This window comes from Gorilla gorilla, chromosome 1 (assembly GCF_029281585.2).
Source record: "Gorilla gorilla gorilla isolate KB3781 chromosome 1, NHGRI_mGorGor1-v2.1_pri, whole genome shotgun sequence".
Lineage (NCBI taxonomy): Eukaryota > Metazoa > Chordata > Mammalia > Primates > Hominidae > Gorilla > Gorilla gorilla.
This window is the reverse complement of record NC_073224.2, coordinates 191,326,530-191,350,282: the sequence shown is the minus strand read 5'-3', so window position 1 is coordinate 191,350,282 and position 23,753 is coordinate 191,326,530. Positions and strand designations below refer to the sequence as shown.

At 44.0% G+C, this 23,753-nt stretch overlaps 1 protein-coding gene across 5 annotated transcripts in view; it reads right to left on the bottom strand.

The window, feature by feature from the left end:
- The window catches only part of LOC101147269 (AGBL carboxypeptidase 4), a 1,515,476-nt gene that overhangs the window by 101,213 nt on the left and 1,390,510 nt on the right, over window positions 1–23,753 (bottom strand). For all 5 annotated transcript variants that reach the window (XM_055348249.2, XM_019018134.4, XM_055348250.2 and 2 more), the window contains one exon: window positions 12,419–12,530. In XM_055348249.2, coding sequence (XP_055204224.2) covers window positions 12,419–12,530 — 112 coding nt within the window. The remainder of the gene's footprint in view (window positions 1–12,418; window positions 12,531–23,753) is intronic.

Below are 23,753 nucleotides of genomic sequence, written 5' to 3'. Positions count from 1 at the left end.
CTACTCCCTGAAGGGTTGTCATCCATGGCTCCCAGGGTCACGTCCAAGCTTCCTGGGGTAGCCCACAGGGCTCTCTATGACTCATCTCTGCCTGCCACCCAGCCTTGCCTCCTGCCCCTTCTCCACATGCTCTCCTGGTCCAGTCCAGCAAACCAAACTCCTTGTAATTCCCTAAGTATGTTCACCCGCCTAATACCTGTGTCCTCACATATGCTGCTCCCCCTGCTGTAATGCTTCCCCCAGTCTTTGTCTAAAAAAATCCTACTCTTCCTTCAAAGCTTATCTCAGAGATTACCTCTTCCAGAAAGCCTTGCCTGACCCCTAAGTCCAGTTCAGATGACCCTACGTTACCCACATGGTACCCGGAGCCCTTGTCTATCATTAACATGTGCTACCCTGTGCTTCAATCATTGGTTGACTTGGTTTGGAACTCCAGACCAGAAGTTTGCAAACTTTCTATGCTCAAGGAATCTTTTATTCAAATACATTTTTTTTTTTTTTTTTTTTGGAGATGGAGTCTTGCTCTGTCACCCAGGCTGGAGTGCAATGGCACAATCTCGGCTCACTGCAACCTCCGCCTCCCAGGTTCAAGGGATTCTTATGCCTCAGCCTCCTGAGTAGCTGGGACTACAGGCACCCACCACCATGCCTGGCTAATTTTTGTATTTTTAGTAGAGATGTGGTTTCACCATGTTGGCCAGGCTGGTCTCAAACTCCTGATCTCTGGTGATCCACCCACCTTGGCCTCCCAAAGAGCTGGGATTATAGGCATGAGCCACTGCACCCGGCCTCAAATACACTTCTTATACTAATAATAGTTAAATTTTTTTGAGAATTATGTGCCTGGTACAGTGCCTTAAGTAAGTCACAGGCATCACCTCATTTAATCTTCAAAACAACTCCTTACAAACAAGGACACTGAAGCTCAGAAAGGTTAAGGAACCTGCCCAAGGTAGCAAAGTTATTGAGTCGACGTTGAATTGAGATTTAAACCCAGGCCTGAGCCTGAGCTCTTAACCACAAACTTATCCTGCTCTGGGTAAAATGGAGAGAAGCCCCCTCAGACCCCTTGCAACTTTTCTAAGAACAGTTTGAAAACCACTGCTCTAATCTAGATCATCAGCTCCTTGAGCGAAGGGACTGTTATTTGCCATTATGTTCTAGCATACAATGCCTGCACTCAGGAAATCTTTAATAGGTAAATGAATGACTTTTTTCTTTTGAAGATTACTGTTTAGGGAAGATTATTTATACACTTTAGTAGCCTTCAAGTGAAAGCAAGCCTAGAAAGACTTGCTGAGTGGTAGAGCATCAAGGCTTATTGGCCAGAAGGCCGGGCCATACCCAAGCTGATAAGGCTTCCCACAGTCAGACACTTGGGACCAGTACAGGAGTTGGGAGATGGGCATTAGGACTTAAAGAAAATAGGGGCAATTTCCTGATAGAAGGTTACACACTTCAGTTCTTGCTGGAAGGAGTGATTAGCCTGGTCCTTTTCTTATCAGAATTCAGCTGTTTCCACCACAGTAAATAATAGACTAATTAGGCATCTGGCTTACTTGATTTCCCATGGCTAAGGCCGATTTCTGAAGTGCAATATGCTATTTGATGTACCAGAGTGAATTTATCTTGGGCTTGACAGCCTCTCAACGGCAACAAGCAAAAATAACTCTTGGAGAAGTTCCACACATACTGAACACAAAACACCCTAAAATGTAACCTGTACTCTGCAGCCTGCTCAGCTGAGTCCCTAATGGGGTAGCAGGCTATATGCAGATTGCAACCTGCTCAGATGGGGGTATGGAAAGGGAGGAGTATATGGGAGGAGTAACAAATGGATGGAGTGGGTTAACTGGAAAAGTTCCTGGAAGAGATGACCTGGGATAAACTGGAGTAGTTTGGTAACTGAGAAGAGGTTATTGCAGGACTGTCAGACTACCCACAGAGACTCTTTTTTAGCTCATTTGTGGCCTGGGTAATTGAGTGACCATGGGACATAGAAAATGGAGAAGAAATTTTGGTCTAATTTTGAAACCAGTGTAAATTGAATAGATATCAGCAGCAGAGAGGGAGCAAAGAAGAAAACTTTAGAATCTGTGGGTTTCTGATGGAGATTCTATGTGGGTGGATTCTAATGCTCCAGAATTTCCAGATTTGTGAGCTTGAGAAGAGATTCCATATGTGGGAGCTCTTTGTAACAGAGGATCAGCAGGGGCAAAATATGAAGGAAAGATTAGTTAATGGAAATGCAATACAGTGAGAGAGAATTATAGAGGTTTGAAAGTTGAGACTGCAATGAATTTCTCTGGGATGTTTCAGTGCTGTCTTGCTGGGAAATGATGGGTCAGATAAGGGAGCTACCAAGATTTTCCTAAACACTCATTGAGTGCCTACTAAGTGTTGGACTCTGCCAGGAGATGGAGAAACAAAATGAAAAAGACACAATTTTTGTATTTGAGAAGCTCAAAGAATAAAGGAGACAGACAGGAAAATGATCACTAAAACACAGCATGATGTGCACCTTAACCAGGGGGTTTACCCAGCTCTGTGGGATGCCTGTAGGAATCCAAACAACTACCCTCTAGAGAGACTGCATTTTGATCAGTCAACTGCTCAAGAGGTTCTCACTGAGCTACCAATAAGCATCTGGCCCTGGCCAGGGCAGCAGGGAGGTGAAGGTAGATCCTTTGCACTGGAGGGATTTGCAGAAGAACAAAGAAATGAGGGTTCACTGTGGAACAAAGTATACAGGGAACCCTTGAAGATGATAGGCTTGCAGGTGGGTTCTAAAGAGTACGGATTTTGAGAGTGTCACTTGGCTTGGAATGTTTTTTTCTCCACTTTACTCAGCGAATTTGTATTTTCACAAGTCTATTCAGATGTTAATTCCAGGTGTGTGTGTGTGTGTGCGCGCGTGACAGCGTCTTGCTCTATTGCCCAGGTTGGAGTGCAATGGCGCGATCATAGCTCACTATAGCCAAGAACTCCTGAGCTTAAGGGATCCTCCTGCTGCTGCCTCCTGAGTAGCTAAGACTTAAAGGCCTGCACCACCATACCCAGCTAATTCATTTTTTCTTTCTCCTTCCTTCCTTCCTTCCTTCCTTCCTTCCTTCCTTCCTTCCTTCCTTCTTTCCTTTCTCTTTCTCTCTCACTCTCTTTCTTTTTCTGTCTCTGTCTCTCTTTCTTTTTTCTTGTTGTTTAGAGATGGGGTCTCACTTTGTTGCCCAGGCTGGTCTCAAACTCCTGGCCTTAAGTGATCCTCCCACTTCAGCCTCTCAAAATGCTGGAATTATAGTTATGCATTTCCAGGTTTTAATAAGTGATTTTCTTCTTTCCTGCCTGCCTTTTCTCCCTCTCTCCTAACACACATTCATTGAGGGCCTGTTCCCTGTGCTGGGTGTTGGGGGATATAAAAATAACCAATGCTAAGGCTAAGCCCTTAAATAGAGTTACAGTGTGTAGTGGAGTATGGGAGCTGGGGCTGGGGGACAGTGAGGTAAGTGCTGCAATAGCCAGGTACGTAAAGTCTATTCTCATATACCTGCTACTAAAGGTTATGTATATGCATAGTATCTAATCCTAACAGAAATTCCAGGAGACGAGCATTGCCATTCCCAATTTACAAACAGGGGAACTGAGGCATAGAGAGTGTAATGGGCTGGACTCAAAGAGAACCTTCTAGAAACTCTACAATTGAAGTAATATGTATCTAGTCAGTAGTTGAGAGGTATCCAGAGTCTTTCGCGATGAAAAGGTGTTACAGAAATTGAAGGAGGCAACCTGCTTGACAGGAATATTATTCTGAAGAATGAAATCCATCTCTACCCTGCTTTCTGCTGGAGTCAAAGTGAAAATCTAGAGTTAGAAAAACCATGTCTTTTATCACAGGTGGGAGAAGTTGCCCTTCAGAAAAGTAATGATTTCTCTTAAAATTCCTTAAAGTTTCATAAACCATCTCGAACTGTTGTAGGAAAACCTGTAAAAATGTCATGAATCCAAAGCCCCCTGTACAATATTACATTTACTTGAAGTGTTTATTTCCATATTGAACCTTTCACCCCAGTGGCTATTTACTGATTTCCTGGGCCACGTAGGTAGGAGTGGAAAACTGTTTGAGCAGACCTAAGAGTGCAACCCGTGGTGCTGCTGTGGGTGCTTTAATCTATCCCTCATGGCACCTCCAGCAGCTGGCTGCTGTCTGAACATTTCAACAGGACATTCCTCTCCACCCAACTCCAGGGCAAGAATCCTTCCTCGCCTTTAGAAAACACTTTCCACTCACATATATTGGATCTTGCTCTACAACTGGTGAGGTAGGCAGGTCAGAGATTGTTCTTCTCTTTTAGCAGATGGGCACACTGAGGCTTTGGAAACTAACGTTTATGGAGTATCTGCTTTGTACTAAGCACTTTCATTAAGCATCCAATCAGTCTGTCCTTCTCTGGCAGCAGCCAGGACTTTTGTGCCTTGTGGAAGTTCTGCCCACCAGCGGATCAAGAGCTATACCCAACAGATATCTCTATCTGGCACAGAAAGCTGGAGCCAGAGGGGCTCTTTGGAGACCAATCTTCAACCTCTACTATGTGTAGACAAGGGGGAAAGTAAAGTCCCGGAGAGGGTAAGAGACTCACCTATGAGCACCAAGCAAATGAGTGGTTCAGCCACCCTGGCAGAGGACTTCCTATTCCCAACCCCATTTACTGCCACACAGTTTCAGCTGCTCCCTGCAGGGAACCTCTGGGATAATCAAGTCAGGAAACACGGGGATGGAACAAAGGTTTGGGGACCCACCGTCCAGTTCCCAGAGTTGCTAAGGCCTCAGTGACACAGTCGGCAAGTGCCCTAGGGATGTGATTTTTAACAGGGGTGGTTCTGTCTTTTCCTAGGGAGTGATAAACATCCTGCCATAGGGGGTAAAGAATTACCTCACCCAGAATGCCATGGCTATGGCCTCCTGTCCTCCTAGTTTATTTCTGATGTGTACGTGGGGTGTATGAGGGGTATCCTTTACCCCTCACCCTCCACAAAGTGGGTTTACTCCTTCCACAAAAAGACTCTCCTCTGGGCCAATGGACTCGAAAGCCTGTCAGGTATGGACACTCAGGTCCCTTGGTTTCTAGCAAGGAGTTGCCATCCGAGGGCCTTCTAGCCTGGTGACCCAGTGGGACCCCTGCTTCCCCTAAGAACAGACCTCGGTTTAATTGAATGGTGAAACTGCGCTGTGTGTTTTTGTATGTCTCCTTGGTGTAATTATGTAGAACTGCATACTTGTTTATGTGCCTGTTTTTATTTACCATGTTTATGTTTTTATGTATACGTATTTTCTGTTTGATATTTGTGAATGTATGTGTTTTCTGCATATGGCTATGTTGCGTGCTTGTGTGTGTGTATCTGTGTGTGTATTTTGTGAGTTGGTGTGAATGAGTGCTGGTTCTGTGTGTGTTATTTGACCATGTCACCAGCTGCTCTGTTTGTCAAGTAAATGTGTTATAATTTATTTATGTATTTGACAGAAAGAGAGCAGCTTATCTTAAGGGCTGCAGGAGGCAAGAAAAGAAAAGAAAAAAAAAAGCCAGCCCCGTGTTGCTCTATTTTAAAAACTGCTCTGCGTTGTTATGGCAGCTAATTTTCCTTAAATGATTTAAGGAAACGGATCTGTCTAAAAGAGCTGCAGCCAAGTTGTTATAGCAACACAGGCAGCAGCTGATGAGGGCCTTTCTCCTCTAGTAAACGGGGGAAAATCACCTCGGAGCGTACAAACCTCTCAAAATAGCAACTTTGGGTTCTGAGGGACTCAGGAGGTAAAGGAAAGGGCTGCTGGAAACCCATTCACCTCCCCAGACAGACCCTGGGGGGTTCTTCTTAGCAACAGCCTTTTCACTTGAGTTGGGATCTCATCATTCTTACCTCGGCTATGGCAGTAAGCACCTACCTGGTCTCCCTTCTTCCCACGTAGTCTCACCTCCTTTGATCCACTCTCCACACGGCAGCCTTAGTAATTTTCTAAAGCATGCATTGTTTATTCATCAGTGCATTCATCATTCAACAGAATATTCTCTACAGTGCCGGGTTCTGTGCTAGGTCCTGGGAGTACAGAAAGGTGCTGAATGAAATGAATAGGGCATGTTTTTGAACAGCATGCCAGGGAACACTAGCCTTTATTCCAGAAGTAATGCAGGCCCACTGAAAGAATTTAAAGCAGGGAAGACAGACCCAGGTGGATTTAAATTTTAGAATGACTCCAAGATTTCTAGATTGAAGAATTGAGTGGCTGGAAACGCTATTCATTGATCTCTCTTTCCCTTGCTCCAGCGTTTTTGAGGACTCTCCACGGACTACTCTGATTTTCAAGACTGAGAGAGGATATATGCTGGAATATTCGTAACAAGTGGCACTTTGTTTCCTTGCTTTGATTTTTTTTTTTTAGTCGTGACATTTAATTCAGTTAAAAATCAATTTAAAAGTGGGCCTGAGACCTTGATTTTAGTAAGAAGAGAGCATTGGGCCATAGGAAGAAGCCAAATGCCTTGGGGCAGTGTCCAAACCCATCCATGGGCTTCCTCAGCCTGCACCTCACATGCCCTCCTCACAGCTACCTGTTATAAATCCTGCACACCAAGCCCAGAAGCTGAGGTCTTCCACCTCCATTCCATTGCTCAGATTTTCCTGGAATGCCCTCTCCCCTTTCCCTATAACTTCCCTTCTCTCCAAAGCTCAGCCACCTGATGAAGTATTACCAATCTCCAAAGGACCAGTACAAATGCAGATTTCTCAAAAAAGCTTCCTTGGATCACCCACCCCCCACCCCCGCATGGATTAATCTCTTTCAGCCCCATGTTTCCAAAGCACTGTGTTTGCTTAATTATAGCACACCTTCCTAACTGCCTGGAATTAAAATTTCATGAGGGTCTGGCCTTCTCATCAGATTGTAAGCTTCTCCCGACCTGGGACTCTGCCCTATTAATCTCTGTAACCCCAGAGACAGCTCAAGAGTCTTGCAAATGGGAACATTGAAAAATGTGTGCTGCAGTCAATTAACTGAGGATTTTAAGGCAAACACTACTTTGTTATTTAGCTTCATCAAACACTGGGTGCACCTGACAAGTACATAGTTAGATGCTAGTGGAGTTGCAGATGGATGGTCCTGGGAAGCCCATTCACATATGGGCTTAGCTTTCTAAGATCATAACTGGATATAGCTGTGAGAGGAGGGCCCTGTCTGTGGCCTTGTGGGTGAGTGACTCTGGTTGTGTGGCTGATTGTGTCATGTGAAGTCACTGTCATACTCTGTGGTGTGTGTGCTAGGAGAAAGCCAAACTCCCATGGACAGCGGGTAAGCTCTCGCCTGAAAGGTAATATCATTTCTGGTGCTAATTAGATCTCAGATCTAAAATCAGAATTGGAAAGAGAGACCTGGATTACAGAAGAGTTAGAACTGGCTCCCACCAGTTCTAAAACTGATATCTTTACCACCACTAAAGATATCAAAATGTCTAAGTACAGCTCCCAAACAAGACATGGTTAGATGGTGAGGGCAGGTTAGGGACTGGGAAGACAAGGGATCTGGTATCTGAGTGAACCCTTGATGGCCATAGAGAGCTAATTTCAATGGGGGGTAAAATGGGGTAGATGCCGAGTCCAGGACTGAAGCAAGTATGTGAAGATGATCAGAATCCTCTCTCATGGGAATGGGAGTGGGTGATGCCATCTCAGGTTCTATCCCTGGGAGTGTTGGACAATCTCAGCAGGTTGCAGGGAAACCTCTGTCACCAGATCAGAGCCTTCATTAAAGGAGGGCACAGTGATGGTGGCAGTGGGATCAGGGGATACTCTGAGGGAGAGATAAGATTGGGGAGGGGTCTGTGGTTCAATTCTTCCTTTTATCAGGAAAGTCTTCAAAAACCAAGTCACAGAAGCTCTAGGTTCGCTTCATCATTTGCTCAACATTTATCCTGAGCACCTGCTTACAGCCAGGTCCCTGCTGGGCGCCAGAGACCCTGAGATGAGTTAACCAGACCCTTTCCCTGGGGGACAATCAATCATAACTGGCAAACAGGGGCCAGGCCACAGTGTCCACAGGCAGCTATCATGGGAGTGGAGAATGAAACACTTTATGTCTCACATCAACGGTAGTCCTCTTGGTTAAACACTTTGTTTTCAAGATCATCATTTAATACCCAAAGTCCCCAAGAGGGGTAAGATTTTAGTGAGCACAGGGCTAGGAAAGCAGCCTTTGGAGTCAATGTCATCACTAATACAAGGACAGCAGGCTCCTGTTTCCAGGTTAGAAACGCATAGAAGGGCTCATTCCAGAAGCCTTCCAGTGCAGGCCAGACATATCACTTCAGGTCTACTGTACACTGAGCACCTCTAAAGATGAATGCATCACTTGGCCCCGTACTAACTGTTCCTCCTGGGTTCCCATCTCAGGAAAAGTGCCACGCTACTCGGCTGCCCAAGTCAAAACCATAGGGATCATGCAAGACTCCTTCCTCTCCCATCAGCCACAGTCACCATGTCCCTTAGGTCTGGCTCCTTATTACCTCTAGACTCCTCTTCCTCCTTTTCAACTCCACAGCAGCAAACTCTAATGGTCTCACTGTCTCTAGTTTGGCACCGTCCAAATTTATTTTTCTAACAGGCACCAGAGGGGTCTCTCTGAAATGCAAACCTAATTTGTCAATTCCCTGCTTAAAATCCTCAGTGGCTCCCTATTCCCATGAAAATAAAGTCCAGATTGCTCCCTGTGTCATAACAACCTCTTCTGTCTGCCCCTGGTACCAGCCACACTGAATGACTTCCAGCCTCCTGAGTAAGACACCCTCTCAGGGCAGGTGCACATGCTGTTTCCTCTGCCTGGAAAGTTCTCCCTGACCTGAGCATCCCTCATGTATCAGCCCAGGTGTTGCCTCCTGGGTTGGGTTCCCACAACCCCTGTGCTTTACTCTATAAATGCACCTAGAATAACTGTCTGTAAATGTCTGTCTCCACCCGGCTGTGAACTCGGCACCCAGCACAGGGCCTGAAGGAATGACAGTTGATGTTGGAGGGTCTTGCTGATTCTCTGCTTGTTGATTCTGTGGGCAGAAGGCAACCTGGACAGGAGGAGTGAGGCTGTGCATTTAGAAAAAAGCCCAGAAGTTGTCCTGGCAGTTCAGATAGTTCAGGGTTGAGTGACTATGTATGTGACACTGAAATTCTGGAGCAGAAATGCACTTAAAGCTCTTAGGGCAGATGCCTCAGGGCACTGCAGTGTTTGCAACTGGGCACAAAGATGTCTGAAGTCAGATGTGAATTTGAATCAGATCCAGGTAATGGTTGTTGAGGGTCTGCTATACACCAGCACTGTGCTAGGTGTTTTTGCATCATTATTATTATACTTTTTGAAAAGGAGTCTTGATCTGTCACTCAGGCTGGAGTGCAGTGGCGCCGTCTTGGCTCACTGCAACCTCCGTCTCCCAGGTTTAAGTAATTCTCCTGCCTCAGCCTCCTGAGTAGCTGGGATTAGAGGCATGTGCCACCACACCTGGCTAATTTTTCTTGTATTTTTAGTAGAGACCGGGTTTTGCCATGTTGGCCAGGCTGGTCTCAAACTCCTGACTTCAGGTGGTCCGCCTGCCTCAGCTTCCCAAAGTGCTGGGATTATAGGGGTGAGCCACCGCATCTGGCCTCGCATCATTTTTAATAGACAGAGTGTACAATTTATCATCCAAATCAGAACAATTTTGAGAGTGAAAAGAGGGCATTGTTAAAAGATACTCCAGGACGGTAGGTATACACCAGAACTGCCCCAGGAAAGCCAACACTTATGACCATTCTACCTAGAAGTCATACTTTGTGCTTTTGTTCTTGGTAACCCCTGACATATCTTATAAATACATATTTATCAGTATTTACTTATTTAAAGTCTATTTCCCCACTATATTGCAAGGGTTAGGGTTTTTCTTTTTCACTAGTAGAACCTCAGTGCACATAGAAAGCCCATATATAAATAAATAGAGAAGAAAGGAAAAAATGGAGTAAAAGACTGAGTGAGGACAGAGAGAGTGGGGAAAAGAGGAAGGAACTGAGGGAGCTGGGATGCTATTCCAGGCCAGCTTGACTCCTATATTAGTGCTCCACACCCTTGCTTGAGGCATAAATGAGTAGCCTTTCAGTAAGAAAATGGCTTATACAACTAGCTCAGCACCCAAGATGTACTTATTAAGATCTAACCAGCTGATGATCAATGTATTCATGACGCAAATCATTTCCTAACATCTCTGTAACTCACTCTTGCTGGATCTGTGTTTTGTAGCATGAATGAGCACCCGGTTGTTTGTGAGTAAATCAATAATTAATGACAGCAATGGCATGCTGAAGCCTTTTCCTCTTTAGCAACCCTAACCTACTTCCCTTGTGTTCCTCCCCCAGGCTGCCCCTAAACTCCCATTTCTCTCTTTGGGGATTTATCTAAAATACCACTTTGTTCAATGGTTTCCACTCTGTCACTCCTTCTGGTCCAATGCCATTTTTTGTTTGTTTAGTTTGTTTTTTACTGTGCCTCATCATTCTACCTGGGAATAATTGTTTTGTATCTATAAACCATATTGCATTTGGCATAATAGGATTTTCTGTGTTCAGTCCAATTCAACTCAACATGCAGTTATTGAATATCTATTATCAGCCAAATGAGAAAAAAAATGTAGGAGCTTGTTCTCTTTGAGAAGGAAGTATTGCTACTCTATCAGGGAAACTGCAGTCAACACAGAAGCCTGGGAGGGCAGAACTCTGCAGACTACCGATTCTTCCTGAGAAAATCAGAAGCAGTTTCTCTCTGCAAGGAAAGCTGATCAGGATGACATTGAGAGGTCAGGGACAAGTTCATGTCTGTAAGAACTAGGAGAAGACAGTGGGGTTTCAAATCTTAGAGAAAGGCAGAAAACCACAATCATTCTATCTCTGCATATGGATTTGGTGAGCACAGTTCACACCTTCTTTTATAGACAAAGAAGGATGAGCTGGCGAAGGAAGCAAATATCCTAGGGTTATGGTTATGCAAGCCCTGACACAGAAGGTATACTGTGAAAGGACCTAGGAAAGCAAAATTTACATAGGAGGACCAAGATAACAGTTGAGTTTCATAGCCAAGAAAACTACATTGCACCTCAGGACTGACTTTTTCATTAATCCCTGCTCTAATATATGCATTTGTTTTTAAGCGCACTTTTCTATCTGGTCAATACCTATGTCGCTCTTTAATTCAGGAAATTTTCACTGGCATCCTCAATGAGGGTAAGTAGAATGGGTTACATTGGTGCATCTCTGAAGTACCCCAACTGTGTGACTTTTGTTGTCTTAGCAATCACCATCTCTCACCTGACAGCAGTCATGGGTCATAAAATCAGTCATTGAAGTTGGAAGGGACTCAAATGGAATTTCACTAGAATGTCTTCCAACAATTGAGTCTCCTCTGTGCACCCTTTTGGACTAAAAGTTGAACACTTTTAGTAAAGCAAAGCTCACAGCTCACACACACATACTCCATTCTTAGGCAGCTATAGTTGTTAAAAAGTTCTATTTCTCTACCTTTTCCCATATCCTCCACCTGAAAAAATGGTCTGTCCCCCCCATTCTGCGATAGCTCTTCAGAGACAGAATACCGTGGTTTGCTTCATTTCTCTAAGCTATGAAACCCTGCTGTCTTCTCCTATTTCTTACAAACAAGAACTTGCCCCGGGGAGCAAACTTGGTGTGAACACCCATTGTTCTGTCTGCCTATGTCCCCTTCTTTCTTCTGAAATGGTAGGCCCTCTTTTCTGAAAACAGGTACCAACCCACCCTCCAACTCCATCCACATGGTTCCAGAGAGGCTGCCTTGTCCTTACATATTCTTGTCTTCTGAGCCAGAATTGACTTGCCCAGAAGTGGGCCTGTCCTCCCAACTAGGTCAATCACAATCCTTTTGGAACTGGAACTGGAAAATGAGCATAAGTTACTGTAGTGTTGAGAACCTTTGGATGTGACACTCAGCAGTCATGTTCCCTATGTGTAGAAGAAGCCAGGTTACAGTCTTCAATTACACGACATGCCCTTGATATTCTTCTAATAAATTCTCTATTTTTCTTATACTAATTCAAGTCCTATTTCTTTAGCTTGTAACCAAAGATCCCTGACAAATATGGATACACTCCAATATATTTCCTTTAACCCTCCAGACCTCCAAAACTGAATCCACTATTTGTGAGAGGTTGCAGGAAAAGAGATTGGGAGAAGGTCCTTGGGTCTGCTGGATTCAGAGAAGAGCAGGCCTAGTGCCTCCCTGGTTTTAGCTGTGTATTCCTAATTTGCAGCTTCTAGTGGACTTTCCCAGTACAATGCTGCCCTTTGCCAGATCAAGCCATAGATCAGCAGCTGTGGAGGGCATTCAGTTACTTACTGGGTCGTTGTACATCTGGACGATGAGTTGTTTCACTCCATGCAGGGTAGGATGGACCCATGGAGAGGGATCCAGCCAGTGACGATTCAGATCAAATCCCATCAGAGAACACCTAGGCAGTACCCGAAGTAAGAGTCAATATAGACAGGATAAGCTGAGCTTCTCACCTGTCAAAATATGCTTATGAGTAGGAGAAGTGATTATGTCACTTACCTAGCATTTATCGTTTTCCAGAGACAGTTCTAAGTACTTTATATGAGTTAATTCTTTCAGTGTCATCAACAACCCTGTGAGGTCACTACTATTGCAATTCCCACTTTGCAGAGTAAGAAACTGAGTCACAGAGAGATTCAAAAGTATTTCTGTGGTGTAGCCTCATGTCAGCATCCATAGACACATGACCCATAGACACATATGCACATTTTCTCCACACTGCAGCTGAGAAAAATGCTCAGGCCACAACTACTGGTGTTCCCATTATGCCTCTTTGCTCACACCTATAGCTAATCCATTGTCTCTACCTTCAAAATACACCATAACCCAACACCTTTTTACCACTTCCTCTGGTATTACCTTGAGTGTGGGCCAAGGTCCAGAGAATTGTAATCATATTTTACCTGGTCTTCTTGTCTTCTCCTTGCCTCCTCCCACCTCACCTTCCATGACAGGGTACAGCAGAAGACTGAAGATTTCCAGACATTTTAGGCTTGGACTTGGATTCAAGTGTTCCAGTTACATAGGTTTATGTTCTTTCCCTTCCTTAGCTGAGCCTGGAGAGCTAGTTGCATGTGTGGATTTGAGGAGACCAGGGCATAAGCCTGCTCTTTCCAAATGCCTCTTTCCTCAATGCCCCTGGAGGGACTGGGAGAACCCCATTTCTTATCACTGTGCTACGCTACTTTTGTCTCAGTGAGAACCAGAGAATAATGTGGAAACTTCCGGGAACTTCCTTTGGCTCCACATTCAGATTTTCACTAGTGTCCTGCCTAGCCTCTCTGGCAAGTCCATCCTTCGTGAGTGTGGGATAATGCTCCCATGGTATGCAGAGGAGATATCACTGAATTCAGTCCCCCTGTTCTGTGGATGGTGTACGACGTGACCCTGGGCAAGTCCCTTGCTCTCTCAAGGCCTACGTTTCCCCAGCTACAAGTAGAGAAGGAGCTTCTACAAATGGACCACAAGCTTTTCAAGAGCCTCTTTCATCATGGACTGCACTCTCCCTACCCCACATCCTCAGTGGAGAGGACCACACAAAGAAATGTCCTCTCTGTTCCAAGATTTCCATAAGAGCAGTGATGCCTAGATACCAACCATTCTCTGTGGTCTAAACAGAGGGGATCACTGATGCTCACCTTCTAGGCCAGCAAGTTACCTCCTGACCTTGAACTTGCAAAGGAGTCCCTTCTTCATTTGCCATTACAACATGAGCATGTTTCTTTGTTAGTAAACTCTTTGTAACTAACATTGTAATAGTGTTATAACATGACATATCATCCCATTATATGAACCCCCATAATTCATTTAGCATTTCCCCACTGTGGCACATTTATTTTGTTTTCAATGCTACACTATTTTCAAAATGAACTGATGAATACCATAATCCCTAAAGTTTTCTCCACATTTCAGAATTTTTTTCTTAGAACAGTTCCCAGAAGTAGAATTGCTTGGTAAGAGGATTGACTGACTGTAAAATCACTATTAAAAATGAAAAATGGTCCTCAATATAGAAAGTAAAAAAGAAAAAAGTAACATCACCTTCCTATTACTCAGATATAACTCCTGTTAGCCTTTGATGTAGTTCCTGCCATCTTTTCTTTCTGAGCTTATAGTGGTAAGTGCAGCAGCAGCTAACATTTAAGAAGTGCTTACTAGTACCTTTACACGAATTATCTCATTTCATTTTCGCTTTTATGCCATACAAGCCCTGTATTACCATTTTACAGAAGAGAAAACAAAGGCTTAGAAAATGTAAATAACTTTCTCTAAGGTCACTGAACTACTATGTAATGGAGTTAGAATTTGAGCTCAGGTCAACCTGATTCTCAGAGTCCAAAATCTTACCAATTGCTCTCCTTACTCTGCTCTCCTCTGACTACATTAAATTGTCTTTCAGAAAGGAAACATTCAATGCTGTGACTAGTGCCTTGATCTACAGACATATTCATGCAGTTCTTAAATATTCTTATCTGAAGTATTGCTACTCATGAAAGTGATTAAGGACAGACAGAGAGAGCCCCACAGCCACACTCATCTGAAACCTGCTCAGGGTAATTCAGCCAGCATATGGTGGAGCAGGCTTCAAACCCAGGACTATCCAGCTTTAATATCTATGCTCTTCTAGGGAACAAATAGTTTAAGCAAGCTCTCTGCTTTTGAGAATGTATAAGTAAATTAAGGAGGAGAGACTGGTTCAGGGAACAAGGATGAGGCAAGAGTTAAACACAGCAATTCATCACGGTTTTATTAAGAACCTTCTACACACCAAGCTCCATGGTAGTGTTGCTGGGATAGAGTGATTGATAAGAGATATTCTCTAACCTCAAGAAATGTATAATCTAGCAGAAGGAAGAAGATATGCTTACAGGTTTATATCCATTTATAATGCAGGATAATACTGTGAGTATTAAATGAGCTAATGCACAGGTTTTGGTACATAATGGTAACTCAAAAATGCTATATTGTTGTTTTTATTGGTCTGTATTATTATTTTATGCTATGTTCTATGTGAATGACATGGACTAATAGTTATGCAGTCCACTGGAGGCTGGAATGGGCAGCAGTGGTCAGGGATGACCTCTTCTCTTCCTTCAGTCTGGTAATTAGGCAGATCTGAGTTCAAATCCATGCTCTGTTCCCTCCCAAGTGAAGCGGGCATTTGTCCATGTTCTTTGGGGAATGCCCAGCATCTAACCCTGTTACTAGATGGGGGGTTGAATGTGGTGAGTTTGCTCCTCCATCATTACAAGATGAGGCCATGATTTTGCCCCGTCTCCCTCCACGGAAGCCAGATGAGCCAGATTCTACCTCTTTGTTCCCTGGAAGCCAGGGCAGCTATAGGAAACCCAGGCTCAGGCACCAGCCACTCCTGCCCAGGACGTAAACTTGGGACTGGGTGATGCGAGGCAGCAGGGAGTGCTGTGCAGCAGTGCTGCTGTGGAACAGAGGCAGAGTATTCTGGCCCTTCAGAACTGCTCAGTTAATTGCTCTGGTTTTCAAGTCTGGCTACCAGTTTCTGTGTGATTCTGTAAGCCCCTTCGTATAAATTCCCTTTTTGCTTAAGTGGCTAGAGTCAGTCCTTGTTAACTTTAGCTGACTGCACCCCTAATCAGATGGCCCTATGAAATAAGTCATAGAAAATTCTGGCAGGCCCCTATATTGTCCACTTCCCAATGACTAGTCAAAAAACAGAGGGAATCACTGGTCTGGGTGCTGTGCTCACAAAGCTTTTCCAGCCCTCACTGAGCATCTAAATATTTAGAAAGGTACATTACCCTTGACAACAGGATGTAATCATAAAACAATTGTATCCTTAGAGATGCTCAGTTATGTGCCTCTCCTCTGCCGCCAAATAGGAATGTCCTCAGCACTGTCTTGGGCAGGTCACCAGCTTGCTCTAGGATACCTCTATGACCTAAAACTCACTACCTTTCCAGTTAGCTTATCTCATTCTTGAATCTTCCATTAGAAAATTCTTTTTTCCTTTTTAGCTGAATGTGCCTCCCAGTTACTTCCTCCATCCTTCTCAGCCTTGCCCCATGGAGTTGCACAGAACAACAGGTTTATACTGTGGGGACCAGCAGCTTTGGGACTTACAGTTATGTTTAAGTTCTGGCTGTGTTCCTCACCAGCTGTGTGATCTTTTTTAAATTTATTTTTTTAAATGCACCTGTAGGCTTCTGTTTTATCATATGTATAAAGAGGATAACCACTCTGACTGTCTGGATTGCATGCATGAATTAATGTCTATAAATGGACCAGCAGAATTCTCAGAAACACATAAACACTGAACAAACTATAGCCAGTGATGGCAGTGAAGTGGTGATAATTGTGGCACTGTTGAAATTGTCTAAACTTAAATATCAGCTCCTCCAGGAAGTAGAGGAGGATTTTCACTCCCTGCACATGAGGGGTAGGTGCTTTTCTTCTGCTCCCATAGCATCTGTTGCTTCCCCAGCAAAGTGGCTATAGGACAAGATGTAATTGCTGAGTCCGCTTCTCCACTGGACCATGAATTCCTCAAGAGCAAGGATGCCATCTTATTCATGTTGGTATTCCTGTGCCTGACAAAGAGCCTGGATCATGGCAGACATCGAAGAAGTAGTTGTTGAACAAACATTTCATTCCTCCTAAGCATTTTCCTGTCTCATATTATATAGTTCTCACGACCATTCAATCACATGGTAAACCTCAATTTTCTAGTGGGAGTGTTGAGGGCTAGAAAAGGTAAGCCATTCTTTCGAGGCTACATAACAAGTACTCTAAAGGGCCCAGACTGGAACTCAGGTGTCCCGTTCTGGACTTCATAGTCTCCCCAGTTGGCTATGCTGCTTCCAGGAAACCTCTTTGATTCAAAAAAGAACTTCAAAACTGAAGGAAAATTGTTAGAGGTCAGAGATCCTGAAAGGTCAACTCCTAGATCCAGCCTGCTAATAAAAATAGAATGTAACTGGTGATTCACAGGCATCTTCAATCCTCAGAGAGTCTAGAGCTTTTTAGAAGCTAAAGCATTTGTGATATTCTTCAGTGAGTAGTACCTGCATGGGCACCTTTTGAGCTGATTTTAAATGAATGCTTCTAATGGCACTCAATCTATCAGTAGATAAGTATTTACTGAACAAAACATCTTAGTAAAGATGCAGGATCCCTGGCTAGGAGCCTGGGGTACAGGTCCCACCTCCAATGTCTGTGTCATCTTGGAAAAGTCACCTCCTCTCCCTAGGCTCAATGCACGTATTTGTAAAATGGAATGCTATACTTCACTCACAGAGATCTCTTTCGGCTCTCTCAATATATGATTCTAAAGCATCAGTAACTGGGCTTTTTACCCCCAGAATAAGGGACTTTGGAGAAAGCATGTATTTCCAATTAAGTTAAAGTTCAAAGAAAACAAAATATTCAAGGAAAAGTGTTGATACAGTTTTAAAATGAAACACCAACTAGTCAAGGATGACCAATATCTTAACATTAATTGCATGCATTGCTCAACATTTGAGATTTGTGGGACACAAATGGGAGTTTGCCAAGAGTCAAGGCATGAGAGAGCATTCCAGGCAAAGGGTATAGCATGTGCAAAGTTAGGGAAGCAAGAATGGTCAGCAATTATGCATATTTCTAACAGGCTGCTAGTATGTTCTGCTTGTGTCCCTAACTGACTATAAGCACAAGAGGCCAAGGCTGGTACAGGCTCTTTCTCTTTAGTGGTTTCAGGACCAAAAAGCAGCTGCCTAAAGACAGAGGAACTCATAAGATGGCCTCCAGATGCCAGGCTCTCACTCCTATGACTGCCAGTTTAGAGTTACTGAATGCAAAATCCTGGGTCCCTGCCCTGAGTCTCTGTCTCCTTGGTGCTCTTGTATTCTGTTATTTGTTTTTAAGATGAAAATTTTGCGTGAGCTCAAAATCAAGACCTATGTTCTGACAAGAAAGAATGGGGCTATTTATGGCACCAGTGGGAAAGAATCTTTCACATTAGGACCATTCTAGAAAATGCAAATATATGGAGGCCAAATTTACATATGACTGCATAATATATAATGTCTTTATTTTGAGTTGGAGATACTCTTAAGTATCTTTTCTTTCTTCCTCTAATCTGTGAACTCCATGAGGGCAGGGATAATGTGTGAGTTATCTTTCCCACCCCTACTCCAACATTGTCTACTATAAACCCAGGTGCAGAGAAGATTCAATACATTTATTGGATGAATGAATGAGTGAACAGATTAACAAAAGCATGGATGAATACCTTGCAGGTTTGCAAACATGGGTTAGATAGTTACTTTCAGATATATTTTGAAAAGTAAGCACCTACTAAATGCTAGACTCATTCACAATAATCAAATGAGATAGGTATTATTAATCCTCATTTGATGAATAAGGAAATAAAATCCAAGAAAGATTTGATCTTGAGAGGGTCACCTGAAAATTAGTAAGATATAGACCTGGGATTTGAACCCAGGTCTTGTTGATGGCAGGATGGTTCACAGTCACCTTTGAGGTTCCCCAGCCATCTGTGAGTGTGTGTGATTTATAAAAGAGACACTAAGCTACTCATTTGTCTGATCTTCCTATCCTGTTCTCTTTCTCGTTTGCCCAATAGCAGAGATATAATGGTTCCAGAGAATGTTATACAAATGCCAAATAAATAGCCCCATCTCATGAAGGACATCGTGCCTTATCGCTATTCGCAATAATGGCAGCTAGAATGAGAGCAATGATTTCAATTCCCCTCCTTATGATTTCTTCTTCATTCTCCTCTGAAGAAGGATAGAGAAAAAAGCAGCTTGGCGGCTCCAGATCAATCTTGCCCTGAGCACCGTGAGGCTGCTCTAAGGAGCAGTGGCATTGACAAGCAGAGATGTATGAGGTATGCCAGCAATTGTCCCCCAAACACAGCAGTTTTTCAGCATTACCAATGAGCTGGATTGGATTAAGCATATTTGCACCTAAAGCAAAATAAATATTGCTTTATTTAATGCCACTAAAAGGTTGGGATTCAATTGCCCTTGGCCTGAGGCACCTTCCAGTTCTATTGATTAGGCCGTGTCAGAATGCCAGATAATCTGTCATCAACAGCCCCTGAAAAATGCTTAGCATGTGGGTTGGGCTCTGCTGTTGTGTAGATGCAGGATTGCAGGCAGTGTCCTTTGTCCCAAACACAAGGGATAATCATAACACATCCACTTCCCATCACCACCACCAAGATATTTAAAGCATTCTCCTCACATCCCTTCTTAGATCATCATGACGAGGAGATGTCTGTGACCAAGACTGTGAAGACAGAGAGGAGGGTGGATAAGAATATAGGCTTCAAAGGCAGAAGGACTTGGGTTTGAGTCCCAGTTCTGTCATCTGTAGCTTTGTGACCTTGGACAAATTCATCTGTTTGCTCAAAGACCTGAAAGTGCTGAGAGGGCAGTGACTGAATCTATTTCATTTGCCACTGGGTCTTCAGTGCTAGCACAGTGTCTCGTACACAGCTGACTCTCAGTTGAACTGTATAAATAGAGGCTCAGAAGTGGTAATTTGACCATGGTCCAGCAAGGACAAGTGACAGAGGCAGAGCTTGAACCCAGTCTGCCCAACTCTAAAGCCTATGTTCTTAGCCACCATTATACTCTGTCTTAGCAGTCCTAGGAGTCAGGTAAGAGCCTAATAGAGGGACTGTCCCTCATGTGCAGTGAGAGGTAGATGCAATATCTTTATTTTTTAAATGGGGAATCTAAGTTTCAAATGAGGGACTAACATGAAAGGTACCTTTACGCAAACTGACGAAAGGTGCTACCCCCTACCACCCAGGGTAATAAGTTGCAATCAGGTGCCATTTCTGGGTGGGTAAAGTACAGAATAATGCCACTTGGTTTGGCCAGACTTTGAATTGAGAGCAGAGTCATAGCCCATAGCCCCCATTGACGCCTTGACCACTGAACATTTGTACAGTGCACAAAGTGCACATCCATATGGAGCAGACTTGGATGTGCCCAAGGTTTATAGCAAAGCCAAGATTAGCACTTAGTTTTTCTTCTTCCAATGTTCATTCAGCAAGGTCTTTACCCTATAATGGTGGCCTTTTCGGCAAGGTGGCACGACTGGGGACAAGGATGCTCAGATCACATCTGGAAAAGAGATTATCTCCAACCCTAAGAAATTCTTCCTAGTGGGTAATGAGAGGCTTTAGAGTGCCTTCTCCCTTCCCGTACAGAGCATATACTCCAGGGATTCATCCTCTCTCCTGCTTGGCAGCAACAAACACTGGGTTCAGGTGGATTTCCAGCATTGCAACTTAAAACTAATTCTTAGAGCCAGTGACCAACTGGAAGGACCTGAGATTTCATAAAACCCAATCCCCACATTTCAAAGATGGGGAATCTGAGGCCGAGAGGGCAGAAAGGGTCTGCCAAGGTTACATGGCTATTCAAGGGTAGAGTGGGAAGTCCATTCCAGAACCAAAAGATTATTTTTCTCTATATAAGAACAATGATAACGAGTTTACTCCTTTTTGAAAGGTCTGAGGGAGGACATTTTCTGAAGGAATACACTGGCCCTTGAGGCTAGGAATTCACCATTTCCGTTTCTTAAGTGAAAAAGGACAGAGGAAACAAAAAAGGGGGCATAAAAGTCTTTCATGTGTTTACAAGACCTGGGTGCTGGCAAGGCTCTCACCTACCTGCACCGAGCCTGAGAATGGCTCTGAGTCAAGTGTGGGCTCTGGAGACACACGGCCTGGATAAAACCCTGGCTTGGCCAACACGTTTTTATCTTTGTGGCTGAACCTCTCTGTGCCTTAGCTCTAATCTGAAAAGTGGGAATTTTGTCTACCTCAGAGGGTTGTTTTGAGGACTCAATGAAATCATACAGGTAAAATGCCAAGGACACCGTCTAGATTGAGATAAGTGCTACACATGTTAGCTGTTCTTGTGGTTTGCTCTTGGTATGATGTTCAGGATCCTTCACAATCTGGTCCCCAGTTATTCCTACACTTCTACACTATGTTGTCAATCTGTACACCATACAAGGGTAGCACATGATAGGGCCTGTGAGCTGATAACAAAAAGGTGCCCCCTCTGTGGGCTGATGCATTTCTGCCAAGTCTCAAGGCTTGTCAAGCCTGTGCTGCACTCTACCCTCCACCTACCCACTTAGCTGGCACCTTTGTGTGGTGCACAGACTGTACCCTATGTAGGATGCAGCCTGGACCACATGCAACAGCCACACCAGAGCACTTGGCATTCCTCAAGGATCTCCACTCACTCAGGACTCAAGCAGTAAGACTCAAAGGGCTCTGGATCAAATCACTGGGTGTGATTCCTGGATCTCCTACTATTAAAGGCAGTACTTGGACAAGTGACTTAACCTCTCTTTGAGTGTCAGTTTCCTTATTTGCAATATGAGGATAATACAAGACCTATCTCATAGGTTCATGAGGTTGTTGGGAGGAACTCCCCATTGCTTTCAATCCCAATGGTAACTTTCAGCCCTCAGGAGTGAAAAGAATGGGCCTTCTTCTCCATTCCCTCATTTTCTCTTCCCAAGGAAGGAGATGGAACTTATCTGACTGGTCAGCTCCGGAAAAGAAGCAGAGCCCGTTTGGGCCTAGCCCCTCCTAGCATGTGTTTTTGGGATCTGGAATCCTGAAGGGTCTATTCTGGTCTTCTCTCTGCCACATGGTGTGCTTTCTAGGAAGCTTCTTGCCTCCTTTTCTGCTTGTGTCTGGTGGGAAAGTTGAATTTTGAAGTGAAGTAAAGGAGGCAAGTTTGGCCACAGATACAGACTATGCCTCCCAGGTCCTGCTTTTATCAATAATAAAGCTAATATTTTGACTCCTATTTTTCTGATCCCTGTATCTCCTTCTACATTACAGGAATAGAATGAGAGTAGGAGCAGGAGTATGATTCATTATCACTCCAAATCTCTAGTGGAAGTACTACATATAAAACACTTAGAATAGTGTCTGACAGCTATATACATTCAATTAATGTTTCGTATTATTATATTACTGTGTTGTTATTTATTATAATTATTCCTTTGGTTTGGAACATGCTGCCATTCTCTTCCCCTGGCCAACTCCCACCCATCCTTCAAGATTCATCTCACACAGCTCTTCCTTCAGATATTTTCTCTGACTTTCCCTATCCCAACCCTCTTGGCTGGGTTAAGAGGTGCCTCCTCAGTGACTTCACAACCTGGGAATCCCTGGGCTTCCCTCCACCAGCACAGTTATCTCTTCTCTGGACTGTGAACTCCTTAAGGGCAGCGCGGGGGCCAAGCCCACCTCATATTCCCCAGTGCATGGTACAAAGTATGTGCTTGGGGATGGGTTGGTGACTTGGGAGGGCAGGAGAGGGAAAAAAGAAGAGAGGGAAGAAACAGCTAAAAGGCTTCTCAAGTGGAAGCAGAGTGCCAGCAAAAGCACAGATGTGAGCAAGAGCAGGCTGGTTTAAGACAATGGAAAGAGCCCAGGAAGGCAAGAGGAACAGATGGGAGTGGATGCAGGAAGGGGCAAGGTGGACAGTTGGAGAGGAAGCTGAAAAGAAAGTTTGAGGCCATTGTGCAGGCGCTGAATACCAGGCTAAAGAGCTTTGGTTCTTTCTGAGGGTCAATGAGGAGTCGCCGAAGGATTTTTACACAAAGAACTGGCACTATTCAAGCAGTGGTTTAGGAACTAGGACCAGAAATGGTGAAGTTCTTGATTCTATCACATTGTTTTGCTCCTCCAGACTCCCTAGCTGCTAATTCTGGGTTACTGTCTCCTCAGAGGCCTGTCTTCACTGTAGAATCAATTATTAAGATCAACTTGCTATCAACTCTAACTTTGAAATGCTATTCAGCTGCTTGCAGGGACAGAGATGAGGAGCTGCCTCCACAGACATCTAGCCATCTGGCCTTTTCTGTGGAACCTGGCTGGGAAGCTCATTTGAATAATTGGTTTTGGCGGTGTGCACTTGTGGGTTAGACACCTGATTACACTGCCAGCCCCAGTGTCCTTTCAGCCTCCACAGAAACATCACTCAGGTTACATAAAGCAGGAGAGAGTCCCTGGGAGGTAAGGGTCTGTCTGGCCCGTGCTGTCACTCTGGCTTTATCTGACTGTGTGGCTCACTCACTGTGTGACCTTGAGCAAGTTACTTAGCCTCTCTGTGGCTTGGTTTCTTCTTTGCTTCAAGAAGGAGAGCGATTCCTGCCCTGCCTACACCACAGGCTTCTTGTAAGGATCTAAGGGAAGATGGGGGAGTTGCAGCTTAGCCGAAATGCAAGTGGAAAAAATTAAAGATTTAGGCTGAGGAGAGCTCAATGTCAGACAGCAATATGTGCACGTGGGCTGTATCAGAAGAAGCGTGGTCCCCAGAATGAGGCTTCTGATGACCCCTTTCTATTCCTACTCCATAAATTAATTAGTTCTATGAACTTGAAGGGGGGTACCTTATCTACCTGTGTCTCAGTTTCCTCATCTGTAAAATGAGGATAATGATGCATTTGTTCTAAGGATTAAATGAAACAATAAATGCAAAATGCCTAAAATAGTGCCAGGTTCAGAAGGCTCAATAGATGTTAGCCATCATCATCACTGTTATCATTATAATGATATCCTTCAGTCGTGGACACCCCGCCTCAAAGACAG